Source organism: Malania oleifera, chromosome 5, assembly GCF_029873635.1.
Source record: "Malania oleifera isolate guangnan ecotype guangnan chromosome 5, ASM2987363v1, whole genome shotgun sequence".
NCBI lineage: Eukaryota > Viridiplantae > Streptophyta > Magnoliopsida > Santalales > Ximeniaceae > Malania > Malania oleifera.
In genome coordinates this window covers 23,358,833-23,372,509 of record NC_080421.1, presented here as the reverse complement: position 1 = coordinate 23,372,509, position 13,677 = coordinate 23,358,833, and the positions used below count along the sequence as shown (strand labels likewise).

Here is a 13,677-nt window from a genome sequence, read left to right as displayed (position 1 = left end):
GCTGTAGAACGCTTGACTAACTAAGCTAGGGAGAATACCGCTTCGTCCAAAGGGTCTGGCAAAGAGGGAAACAATGGAAAGTCTTTCAAGAAAAGCAAACCCAAGAGTGGGGGAGCTGACTATAAAGCATCAACCTCAACGGAAGCTTCGTCATCTCGAGGGTTCAACACACCTAAGGGAAAGGGTAAACTTGAGTGTTACTTGTGTCGAGGTCCTCATAGAGTTTTTTGAGTGCCCTTTGCAGAATAGGCAGTGGAAGACGATGGGGAAGAAGATGATACCCTGAGGATGGGTGCAATGCGGCAGGTGAGTGCATTGGAAAAGCAGGCTACAGCCCCAAATGTTACACGAGCCAGAGGGCTAATGTTTGTGGACTTGAGAATCAATGGGAAGAGTACCCGCGCTATGGTGGATACCGGGGCTACCCATAACTTTGTTTCGCAACCGGAAGCTTGGAAACTCAACTTAGCCTTAGAGAAGGATATAGGACGCATGAAATCAGTTAATTCTGTAGCCCAGCCTACTCTAGGAGTAGCCAAGCAAGTTACTGTGAAGCTTGGGCAGTGGGAAGGTCATGTGAATTTCATAGCGGTGCCATTGGATGACTTTCCAGTCATTTTGGGAATGGAGTTCCTAAGGGGGACGAAGGTAGTGCTGATACCTTCGGCTAGTTCCCTATGTCTGATGGGAGATCACCCGTGCATGGTGCAAGTTGTTGCAACAAAAGGAGATGATGGGAAGTTCCTTTCAGCCATGCAACTCAAGAAGGGTTTGAGAAAGGGAGAGCATAAATATCTAGCCACAGTGGCGGTAGATTAAGAAGTAGGCCAAGAGCTGGTGCCTGCGACCATCCAAGCGGTGTTGGATGAGTACAATGAGGTGATGCCGGATAAGTTGTCGCACAAATTACCTCCACTACGGGGTGTGGAGCATGAGATCGAGTTGTTTCCAGGAGTGAAACCACCTGCTAAAGGGCTATATGGAGCCTCTAGAGCTAGCATAATTGAGGAAGCAACTTGATGAGTTATTGGAAGCGGGATATGTTCGCCCTTCCAAAGCACCGTTCGGAGCATCAGTGCTGTTTCAGAAGAAACATGACGGGAGCCTGCAGATGTATGCAGACTACCGCGCGCTCAACAAGGTGACAGTGCGCAACAAGTATCCTATTCCGTTGATTGCTAATTTGTTGGGTCAGTTGAGTCATGCCAAGTACTTCACTAAACTTGACTTGAGGTCAGGCTACTATTAGGTGAGGATTGCTGATGGGGATGAGCCGAAGACTATTTGTGTGACACGATATGGGGCATATGAATTCTTGGTGATGCCATTCGGGTTGACGAATGCGCCTGCAACATTTTGTACCTTGATGAACCAGATTTTTCATGAGTACCTTGACAAGTTTGTCGTGGTGTACCTGGATGATATTGTTGTCTACAGTTCCACTCTAGAGGAACATAAAGAGTATCTACAGAAGGTTTTCAACAGGCTGAAGGGGAACAATCTGTATGTGAAGAAAGACAAGTGCTCTTTCGCTCAACGGAGCATCAAATTCCTTGGTTTTGTGATTGAACAAGGTCATATCAAGATGGATATGGAGAAGGTAAGGGCAATTCAAGAATGGAAGATCCCAACGACAGTGAGGGAGTTGCGTTCCTTTCTTGACCTTGCCAACTACTACAGGAAGTTCGTAGAGGGGTATTCACGGAGAACAACTCCTATGATAGAACTATTGAAGAAGGGTCATGGGTGGAACTGAATAGAGAAGTGTCAAGGAGCCTTTGATGACTTGAAGGATGCCATGATGAGAGATCCAGTACTTGCTCTTCTGGATGTCATGAAACCCTTTGAGGTACAAACAGATGCATCAGACTTCGCCCTTGGAGGAGTCTTGTTACAGGAGGGACATCCTATTGCATACGAAAACCATAAGCTTAGTGAAGGAGAGCGGAAGTACACAGCTCAAAAGAAGGAGATGCTAGCGGTGATACATTGTCTCCGCGTGTGGAGGCATTACTTACTTGGGTCAAGGTTTGTAGTGAAAACAGATAACTCAAGTGTTAGCCATTTCTTCACGCAGCCAAAGTTGACACCCAAGCAGGGCTGATGGCAAGAATTCTTGGCAGAATTTGATTTTTCATTGAGCACAAGGTGGGCCGATTGAACCAAGTCGCAGATGCACTGAGTTGGAAGGCCGAGCTCGCGGCCTTACAAATGGTAGCACCTTTGACTGTGAGTGTTGTTACCACAACGATGTAGGAGCACATCAAGGAGAACTTAGCCAAAGATCCAGTTGCGCATAACTTAATAAAGCTTACCGAAGAAGGGAAGGCACGACAGTTCTGGATGGAAGATGAACTACTGATGACCCATGGTAACCGGCTCTTTGTGCCACGAGCTGGTGATCTGAGGAAGACATTGTTGAAGGAATGTCATGATACCATGTGGGCTGGACATCCAGGATGACAGCGCACTTTGGCCTTACTGAAGCAGGGGTACTATTGGCCGCACATGCGTGACGATGTGGTTGATTATACCCGAACTTGTCTCACTTGCCAACAAGACAAGGTGAAGCGGAGGAAAATTGCAAGGCTGTTAGAACCCCTACCAGTACTGTCCAAACTGTGGGAAAGTGTCTCATTGGACTTCATCACCAACCTGCCCAGAGTGAGAGATGCAAGATCCATACTTGTTATAATAGACAGGTTTTCGAAATATGGTACATTCATAGCCGCACCAAAGTACTATTCGGCAGAGGAGACGACACAGTTGTTTTTCAAGAATATTGTGAAATATTGGGTGTTCCCCAAGATATTGTTAGTGGCCGAGACTCAAGATTCACCGGCAACTTTTGGACAGAACTTTTTAGAATCCTCGGTTCACAACTTGAAATCTCCTTGAGTTATCACCTACAGACAGATGGACAGACGGATAGATTTAATGGGCTACTAGAAGAGTACTTGTGCCACTTCGTCAACGTCAACCAGAAGAATTGGGTGCAACTACTTGATGTGGCTTAGTTTTGTTTTTACGCCCAAAAGAGCTCAACAACCAACAAAAGCCCTTTTGAGCTTGTTACAAGCTAGCAGCCGCTGTTACCTCACAGTGGATGAGTCGTACAGAGGAAAGAGTCCCAGGGCGTACATCTTCACCAGAGAATGGAGACAGAATGCTGAGATTGCCCAAGCCTACCTAGAGAAAGCTTCTAAGCGGATGAAGAAGGGGGCAGATCAAGGGAGACAACCGCATCACTTCAATGTAGGTGACTTGGTGCTTGTTAAGCTCAATCCTGAACAGGTTAGGTCACTACGAGGACAAGATAGGAGACTACTTCGCAATAATAAAGGTCCAGTCCCCATCTTGGCCAAAGTCGGGAAGGTCTCTTACAGAATTGACCCTCCAACTTGGATGAAAGTGCATCATGTGTTTCACGTCAGCTACCTCAAGCCATACAACGCCAAGACTGACGATCCGAGCAAAAGTAAGTCAACCATAGCAAAAGTGAGTACAATTCAACCTAACAGACGTGAAGTTGAAGATATCCTTGCGGACAGAGAGTTCATATCCTCAAGGAAAAAGCAGCAAGAGTTCTTAGTGAAGTGGAAAGGCCTTGGTGATGAAGAAATCAATTGGGTTTCTGGGGAAGATATGCAACCGTTCGTGGACAAAGTTGAAGTGTACCTAGCGTCAAAGTCTACAAGGACGTTGACCGCATAAGTGAGGGAGAATGTCACGAGCTAAACTTGTTCAGGGCATTATGCTTGCCTGTGACCGCTTGTCTCGTGTGTTTGGGATGGGTTTCCATCATGTAAATACTACTGTAGGGTTATTTTCCAATATTTATTTCATTGTATGCCAAATAAGGCAGTATGATTTCTCGGTCACTTTGATGTTTCCTAGTGCCAGAGTGAGAATGACATACAAAACTCTTTAGGGGGAGGGTGAGTGTTCATTAGTCATTGTAAAACTCACTAGCTTTTGTCAACATGTTTAGTCTACTTGCCTCCCTCGCTAAGCACACAATGTCAATGGAGGTGGTGTTAATGAATTACATTTGCCTCAATGTTTACTGCTTGCTTGCCATGGCTTTCATGAATTGATTACTATTTCCGCTACTATTTGAATGAATGCTAATGAAAGCGTTTCGTGGATGAATGTTGGTAAACGATAGGTTGGCTAGTTAAGCAAGAGTGCTTTAGCTAGCACCCGCATGGCCCTTCACAAAGGTGTGAAAATAGTTGACCCGTAACACAAAGTACCGTTTGGAGCACTAGTGTTGTCTTAAAGGAAACACAATGGGAGCATGTGGAGGTGTGTGGACTACCACACAATCAATAGAGTGGTTGTTCCAACAAGTATCCCTTCCCACTCATTGTTGATTTGTTTGATTCGCTATATGTCAAGTACTTCACCAACTTGACTTGCAACCAGGATAAAATCAAGTGAGAATAGCAAAAAGATGATGAGCCAAAGACTACTTACTGACACAATAAAGGGCATATGAATTCTTGGTGATGTCCTTCAAATTGACAAACGTGGTACTTACTTTTTGCACACTCATGAATCATGATTACCTCAACAAGTTTGTTGTGGTGTACCTTGACAACATTGTTTTTTTCAATTCGAGTCTAGAAGAACATGAAAAGCATCCATGAAATATGTTTAACAAGCTAAAGGAGAGCATCCTTTATGTGAAGAAATATAAGTGCTCTTTCACTCAAAAGAGTATCAAATTCGTTAGTCATGTGGTTGAACAAGGTTGTATTTAGAAGGATATGGAGAAGGTGAGAGGATTTCAATATTGGAAGATCCAACGATAGTCAAGGAGTTGGATTCCTTTTGTGGACTCACCTCTTATTACTACAAGTTTGATGAGGGTACTCATCACTCGAGGGGGATTGTCTCGTCAACCAAATTATTGAATAAAGGTCATGGGTGCAACTACACGAAGGAGCACCAGAGAGCCTTTGACAACTTGAAGGAAGCCATGATGCAAGATTCACAAACATCATGTACAAATAGAGGCATCATGTACAAATAGAGGCATCAGGCCATGTCCTTGGTGGAGTGTTGTCATAAGAGAGTTGTAAACTTAGTAAAGCTGAGTGAAAGTACACAACTCAAGAAAAGGAGATGTTAGCAATGATTCAATGTCTATGAGCATAGCGGAATTACCTACTTGGGTCTAAGTTCGTAGTGGATAAATCAGCGCCACTTCTTTATATAGCCAAAATTATTCCAAGAATTCCTAGCTAAGTTTGATTTCTCCTTCAATAACAAGGTGGGGATTTTGAACCAAGTTGTAAATACACTGCGCAAGAAGGCTATACTTGCGGCCTTACAACTAGTTCACAACTAGTAACATACTTCACGATTGTTACCATGACTCGTTAAGGGAAACCTCATCAAAGATCTAATTGCCCAAAACCTTATAAAGTTAGTGAAAGAGGGCAAAGCGTACCATTTTTTGTTCAAAGATGGTTTATTGTCAACACCTAGCTTTTTGTGCCTCGAGCTTGCGATCTGAGGAAATGCTTTTGAGAAATTGTCAAGGCACCATGTTGCAAGCAACTCAAGATGGCATATGACTCAGGAATTGTGGAAGAAAAGGTAATATTGGTCACACATGCATGATGAGGTGGTTGGATATACCTAGCCCTAACTCACTTGTCAACAAAATAAGGTCAAGCGGAAGAAGACTGCTAGACCGTTGAAGTCTCTCCAAGTACCAACGAGACCTTGGGAGAGTATCTCACCTATTGAGGACACAGGGTCTATACTTGTGGTTACAGACATGTTTTGGAATACGTTACTTTGGGACCAACATCAAACTGCTAATCAATAGAGAAGATAGCGCACTTGTTTTTTAAACATTTTGTGAAGTATTAGGGTGTTCCCCAAGACATTGTTAATTACAGAGGTAGAACTTTTTAAAATCCTTGGTTCAAAGTTTTGCAATCCCTTTGAACTACCATCCATAGATAGATGACATATGGAGAGATTTAATGGGCTAACAGAGGAGTACTTGCTCCATTTTGTCATTAATGCCCAAAAAAGCTCAACAACCAAGAGTTCTTTTTCACTAGCCAAGGTGACTGGAGGAAAGAGTTTAAGAGTGTCAGTGATGTAGGATGAGAAGCAACTATTTGGATGGATCATTTCAACCCAATTAGGAGGTCTATGTCAAAGAATAGGATGAATGGCTTATTGTGTCTGAAATCCAAATGTGCTTTAGCGTCACGATTCCACTTCGGATGTCTACTAGGGAGATCTTGGACTTATAAGGAGGGTTTGAGCTCCAACTAAGTGAGACACCTTTTATAGGACAAACCCGTGAGGCTAGTGGACCAAAGCAGACAATACCTCACCGGTGTTGGGCCCAAGACCGTTACATTTGGTATCAGAGCCACCCTAGGGGTACCATCATGTGAGTGGATCCTACAAAGAGGTGTAAACCACTTTGACAAGGACGTCAGAGACCGGACAGGAGAGCCTATCACAGTCTCACATCAAATGTGTACTAAGGAGATCACGCTGACGAGAACGTCATAAATGAAACGAGAGAGCCTGTCATGGACTCACATCAGATGTGTACTAAGGAAATCACGCTAACGAGGATGTTAGAGATTGGAGGGAGAGTCTGTCACAGTCCATATCAGATGTGTACTAGGGAGATCTTGGGCTTAATAGGAGGATTTGGGCTCCAACTAAGTCAGGCGCCTTTTATAGGACAAACCCGTGAGGCCAATGGGCCAAAGCAAACAATGCCTCACCGGAGTTGGACCCAAGACAGTTACACTTAGTAAGTTGTTTATGTGTGTGTAGTTTGCTTGTATTAGGATTTTTATGATGGAGGCTTGTTTGTAGTCATTATGTATTCTAGGAGTATGCTTGTAATACAATGTAGTTTTAGGGGTATGTGTCTAATTAATTGTATTTAGAGGCTTTCTGATAAATAGTGTGTGAAAGCCATGATGTAGGCAGTTGTTGATGAATTTGAATTGGAATTGAACGTGAGTTTCCCCTTGGTATCTCCTCTCCCCTCCCATTTCCTTCCTCTCTTCTACTTCTTCTAAATTCTCCCATGGCTGCAGAACCTTGATGCTGCCCCTGCATCATTTGGTATTAGAGCCAAACCACGATCTTCATCGTTCCATTTCAGTCCACCCATTCTCCCCACTCTTCCCCTCTTCTCTTCTTCTTCCTTCTCTTCTTCTTTTTTCTTCTCTGTTTTTGATCTCTTGTCCTGTCCATAACCCCCTGCTGCCCAGCAGCAGTCTGCCCTCTTCTTCTTGTTTGTTTCTCCTCTCCTTCTCTTATTTTTCTTCTCTTAATTCTCTCCCATAATTCTCTCAACTCTCTGATTTCTGAATTCTATTGCTGTCTCCTCTACTTGCAGCAGTCTCCGTCCAGCAATTCCTCCAATCTTCCATCTTCTTCTTCTTTTCTTCTTCTTCTTCATATTCCAATCTCTCCATTAATCTCTCCTTCTCTGTTACTCTCTCATCTCAACATTTCTTTTCTGAAATTTCAGTTTAAAAAAAAAAAAACTGAAAAGCAGTTCTGCAGTTCATAAATTTTCATAAAAAACCAGGGTCCCATTTTTTGAAACCCTAATTTCCAGCCTAGATTCTACAACACCACCCACATCACCAAAAAAAGAACCTCCTGAAATGCTCCCCCTCCAATTTTCGTTGCCATCCAACCACCGGAAGACACCTCACGCACCAACCAAAACTTCTCCAGCCGTCAGCACTTCAAAAACCCTGATCTCCTGTGCTTTTTTCATCACCCCGCCACCACCAATAAACTCCTCATCCCCTGATCTCCCCTCGACCAAAACTTCATCGTCCGAGGTGCATCACCGGCAGCACATGCGCCAGCGACTGGCAACTGGGAAACTTCCACATTTTCTGCAATTTCCAGTCTTGCAAAAAATTCCTACAGCCACAAGACTTGGATTTTCTCCATGATATTTTGACCTACAAGGAGATAATTTGTTGTAGACACAACATATTGCAAGAAAGCACAATAATTTTGGCACAAAACCCTCAAATTGTCGCTGCCAGCCTAAAAAATCAGTTTTTTTTTTTTTTTGCTACATTTGTGAGTTTGCTAGTGAATTTGTTTCATTTCTGGGTGATACGCAAGATTAAAGGTGAGTTGAAGATTGTTCTTAAATAATTGAAAGTGAAGTTTGTGATTTGCTTCATATAATTGCATCATGGTGACTAATGTTGAATTATCTGCAAAAGTGGAGTTGGTAGGGTACAAAATATGGAAAATGCTTTGGAGACTATTGCTAGTGCTTTGAATAGGATAACCATGGTCTTAAATTTCCACGAAACTGTCGAAATTTCTGATTTCCATCACCCTCGAAATCGAAATTGCAGTCGATTTCCGTCTTGCATAATTTCCATCGAAATCTCAACGAATCATCCGAAATTTATCGAAACCTCAAAATTTTAGCGAAATTTGTCGAAATTTATTAAAACCTCGAGAGTGAAGTGAAAATTTTCTTTTAATTTATTTTATTGAAACAAAAGGTTATCACAAGTGCTTTTGAAATTATATGAAAAAAATAAACTTATAGTAACATTTTATTTAACCATTCATGTCTAAATTATCAATATTTATATAATAAATAATATTTAAATGATTTATGAATTTCATTTGCATTAATTGAATATGTTTAATGTACATTATCTTACAAACATCATTGATACACGTACTATTTTACAACTTTTCCACCTCATACAAAACATAGATGTATTTAATTTGTAATATATTAGTCTTAAAACTTATATTTTTATGTTTGTTAACCATTTCTAAAGTTTTACAAAGAATTCCATGCTTTACTACTATTTTCCGTTATTTTTTCAAATCGAAATCGAAATTGACATCGAATTCGAAATTTCCGTCGAAATTTCCGCACTTTTGCAGCTTCAAAATTTGAGTCGAAATCGAAATTTAAGACCTTGAGGATAACAACCGAAGTTGCAGCCTTAGGAAAAAGGCTCATGGAATTTTCTACCAAACAAGATGGTGGAATAGCTGCTGTCCCTCATGCTTTTGAGTTGTGTGAAGGCCGAAATAATCATTTAAGTAAGGGAAACAAACTAGAAGTCTCAAATTTTAATGGTGATGGTTTTGATGAATTTGATGATTGGGTGTATTCTTTGGAGTACTATTTCCAATGGCATGGCATGAATGAGGTTAGATAGTTGTACTTTTCTGAATCAAAAGAAAGGAACTACTTGAATTTGGTGGATTAAACAAAAGGAAATCTTTAGAAGAAGGTGATTTGGTGAGATTACGATCTGTGATGAGATGAAGAGAGCCATATTAGAGCAATTTGTGCCTCCCAATTATTTGCAACATGTTCATCTCCAGCTCTTTGATTTGAATCAAGAAGAAAAGACAGCGATGGAGTACACTAGTAAATTCTATCATTTGGCTACTCGTGCTGATATAGAATGGAAAGAGGACATTATGATAGCTTTGTACAAGAAAGGGTTGAAGCCAGCTATTGCCTGCAAACTTGCTGCATGTCGTTTCATTACAGTTGGGTAAGCAGCACAGGTTGCCACTCAGATTGAGGAGTGCATGCAATGTAATCCTACTAGAGCTACATCAGCCCTACAGTTTGAAAAGAGTACTAGTGGAGTTGTACGAGAGAAGATAGTTGAGCAATTGAGTAAAGGTGTTCAGACTAATACCTCTTGGAAGACTCCTAAGTCCTAAGCATTCCGAAACAATTTCTAAGAGCCAACCATCACTCAAATGCTATAAATGGTTTTGGAGATCGAGTTGAACAATGTCCTAACCAATTCATGGTTGTTGCAGAAAAAGAAAAAGAAGATGATGATGATACTCAAGTTGTCAAAGCTGAAGCAAAAATTCCAAGTGACTTAGATGATGATGGCAATTTGAGAACCTATTTAGTGCTTCGGTATATGCTCTCTTCCCACAAGCTTAAAGAGATAGAGGATTGGAAGCGGACCAAAATATTTCAAACTCAAGTGATATGCCAAAAACAGCTTTGTGCTCTGGTTATTGATCCTGGTAGTTGCACAAATTTGGTTTCTGAAGAAGCAGTGAAGAAATTAAATTTGGAAGTTGAGCTTCATCCCAAACCATCAAAATTGTTTGGGTGAATAATACCAACTTGAAGGTCCATGATTGCTGCATACTTACCTTTAAGATTGGTTCCATCATGGAGACAGTGCAATGTAATATCCTTCCACGCAAAATTTGTCACATACTTTTAGGCCGACCATGGTTATTTGATAAGAAGGTGAAGCATGATGAACATGAGAATTCTTATTCCCTCTCCATTGACAACAAGAAGTATAAGTTGGTGTCATCACGAATCCTTCCACTCACCAAGTTGAAGCGTACTGCTGGTTCCTTTCTTACGAAATGAGATGACTAAATTCATGGTGATGGACTCCTTGGTACTTTCCCCAACTCCTTGGTACTTTCCTTCCTCTCTTCTATTTCTTCTAAATTCTCCCATGGCTGCAAAACCTTGACGTCACCACTGCATCAATTGGTCTTCAACAAAGAATGGAGATAGAACATGGAGACCTCCCAAGCCTACTTGGAGAAAACTTTTAAGTAGATGAAGAAGTAAGTGAGCAGATCAATGGAGAAGAACATTGCACTTTAATGTGGATGACTTGGTGCTTATTAAGCTCCATCCATAATAGATCAATTCAGTGTGGGGTCGAGGATTAAGATAGGAGAATATTTTACAAGTATAAAAGCAGTCCCCATCTTAGCCAAAGTCGAGAAGGCCTTTTACAAGATTGATCCTTTGGCTTGGATGAAGATGCACCTTGTTTTCATGTAAATTGCCTCAAGCCAATAGCGGATCCAAGAATTACAATTGCAAAGTCGAAGTATATAAATAAACATTTATTGATAATGTTTTACTATGTTTGTAGGTATTATATCTTTCATTGACTTGAAGTTGGATTATCTACTAGACAGACACCTAAGAATTTATTGAAAAAAAAAAAAATCATTAATCAGAATCAGGAGCAAATACATCTCATCAAAAAACAAAATAGAAATAAACTCACAAATTAGAAAGCAAAATCTCTAATATTAATCTTTAGGTCTTTTTTTAAAAAAAAAACTAATAATATTTTAAAATGTTTCATTCTTAATTAATAGACTAATAGTATTTAATATGTAAATAAAATATATATAAAAAATTAAAGTACTTTTATCACCATTTTGGCATAATGACAATTATAAGTCATTTCCTCAATTACCCTATGTTTGGGAGCATGGATTCAAGATTTGTATTAGTATTTGGATTTTTGTGGATTTAGCAAAATGTAATACAAAATATATTGTATTCAATTTATTCCAAATCCATGCACGAATTCAAGTTCAAGCCCCAAATCCAAATTCCCAAACACTACCTTAAGGTTCTAAGGCTAAGGATATAATTTCACAATTTCACACGATTATATGGAGAAAAAAAAAGACTAAATAATCAATCTACCAAAAATGCACAATATAATAATATTGTATTGCACAAATTCACAACAAATAGAACCACATCATTTCTATTACAATTAAACATGCATATTATTTAATATAACAATATACTAACATTGAGCAATATAAAAGTATAAATAAAAACCCAATAACCCATAAGCCATAACTCTCACCAATTACTAGCATGCTGCAAGCATAAAGCCATTACATTGTTAGGGGGCGGGGGGTGCAGGGGTATGGATACCTATGCCCCCTCCAGCACCCTTACATCCTCTACGACCTCAAGCCATTCATCACCGACACTGAAGTAGTCAACTAGAGCACAATTGAAGATCTTGGGACTTATAAGATGTAGAATAGATCGTTGCAAACAGTTTACATCATCAAGGTAGAAGCATCATGCGTTCTTAGTGAAGTAGAAGTGCTTTGGAGACGAAGAAATCAGATAAATGTTAGCAAAAGACATGGAATTGTTCATGAACAGAAAGTTGAAGAATACTTAAGCCAAAGTTAAGAAAGTCAACCACAAAAGTTGGGGAGAATGTCACAAACCAAGCTTGTCTTGGTCATTTTGCATGCCTATGACCGATTGTCTTATGCACATTGGATGGGAAACCATTTTATAAAATACCAGTGTATGCTTTATTCTTTTGAGTACGATAATGCATTAGCAAGACAACTCCTCAATCACATAGATGTTACCTAGTGACAAAGTAAGAATAGCATAGAAAGCTCTAGGGGAGGGTGAATGCTCGCCAATTATTGTACAACTTACTAGCTTTTGTCAACGTGTTTACCTTACTTGCTCATTCATTAAACTCACATTATCTATAGAGCTATGATTAATGAATTGTGTTGCTTTACAGTTTACTGTGTGACTCTTGTTTATACTCATATTCATATTTGCTTACAGCTTCCACTTATTTTTTATTCAATGGTTGTAAATTTGTTAGTAAAATTGCAATTTACTTTCGGGTGACTAGTTAATCTAATGTGCTACAACTAGTGCTGCAAAGCCCTTCGCAAGGTCTGAAGTGTTCAGCCCATGACACATATAATGACATAAATGTCCTCAGATAACCACGTAACATTTTTCTGTTAATAATAATCTATTAATCCATCCCACTCATAGCACAGTGTAATGGTCTTGGGCTCAACACCAGGATTACTATCATATAAATGGATCCTACACAGAGTTATAAGTCACTTTGATGAGGGCGTCAGAGATCATTTGGGAGATCATGTCACGATCTCATATCGAATGTGTACTAGGGAGACCTTGAACTTGTAAGGATGGTTTGAGTTACAACTATGTGAGGCACCTTTTGTAAGACAAGCCCGTGATGTCAATGGGTCAAACCGGACAATACTCCCTGGAGTTGGGCCCAAGACTGATACACGGATCATGGATTAATATTCAAAACTAAGATTCACCAAATACGGAAAATATTAAACAAAAACAGACACGCGTGAAGGTTAAACACTAAATTGCCAGGAACCACAACCCTCGGCATATGGAAATCATATTGCAGAGCCCACTCAGGACTTCTATCGAGCAGGTGATGAGCTTCAGCCCCATTGAAGTACAAACATGAACACCCAAACTTGAAAAATTCAGGGCAAGACAACTGATCAAACATAGTGAAGGAGAAGGAGAAGAACCTACCTTGTTGAATGTAACTTTGGGTTGGAGATGGACAGAATCACTATCTCGCAAGTTTATTTTGGAATTTGAAGAGCCAGAGAAGAAAGGCTTCTCGTTTGAACCCGATATTGGGTCGCGCGGAACGCCAAAGAAATGAGAGAGATGGGTTTGAACACCCTTCGAGAAATATTCAAGTTTCTGAAAGAGCACCTGCAACGGGTTATTTTCAGACATGGGGAGGGAGGGTGGAAGGGATGACGAGACACAGACACAGAAGAGTACGGGAAGTTCCCTTCGATTTTAAATTTTTTGAAGGGGGCACTTTTGGAAAGTTTTTTACGAAAATATTAAAAAAAATAAAACATAAAACATAAATATTGGGGACACTTTTGGAAAGTTTTTTACGAAAATATTAAAAAAAAATAAAACATAAAACATAAATATAGAGGAAAGGAGGAAAAATTGCACAAAAATCGGTTTGTTATGAAAAATATAAATGTCACCTCATCTTCTACCTTTTC

The 13,677-nt window shown here is 40.1% G+C and overlaps 1 protein-coding gene across 4 annotated transcripts in view; it reads right to left on the bottom strand.

Moving 5' to 3' along the window:
• LOC131155336 (FAD-linked sulfhydryl oxidase ERV1) overlaps positions 1–13,446 on the bottom strand; it is a 66,783-nt gene extending 53,337 nt beyond the window's left edge. For 2 of the 4 annotated variants that reach the window (XM_058108389.1, XM_058108390.1), the window contains exon 1: positions 13,178–13,422. In XM_058108389.1, the coding sequence (XP_057964372.1) occupies positions 13,178–13,390 (213 nt within the window). In that variant the 5' untranslated portion in view covers positions 13,391–13,422. Of the gene's footprint in view, positions 1–13,177 lie in introns of all 4 variants that reach the window. The other 2 variants (XM_058108387.1, XM_058108388.1) reach the window with 2 other exon arrangements.
• Positions 13,447–13,677: the final 231 nt, after the last annotated feature.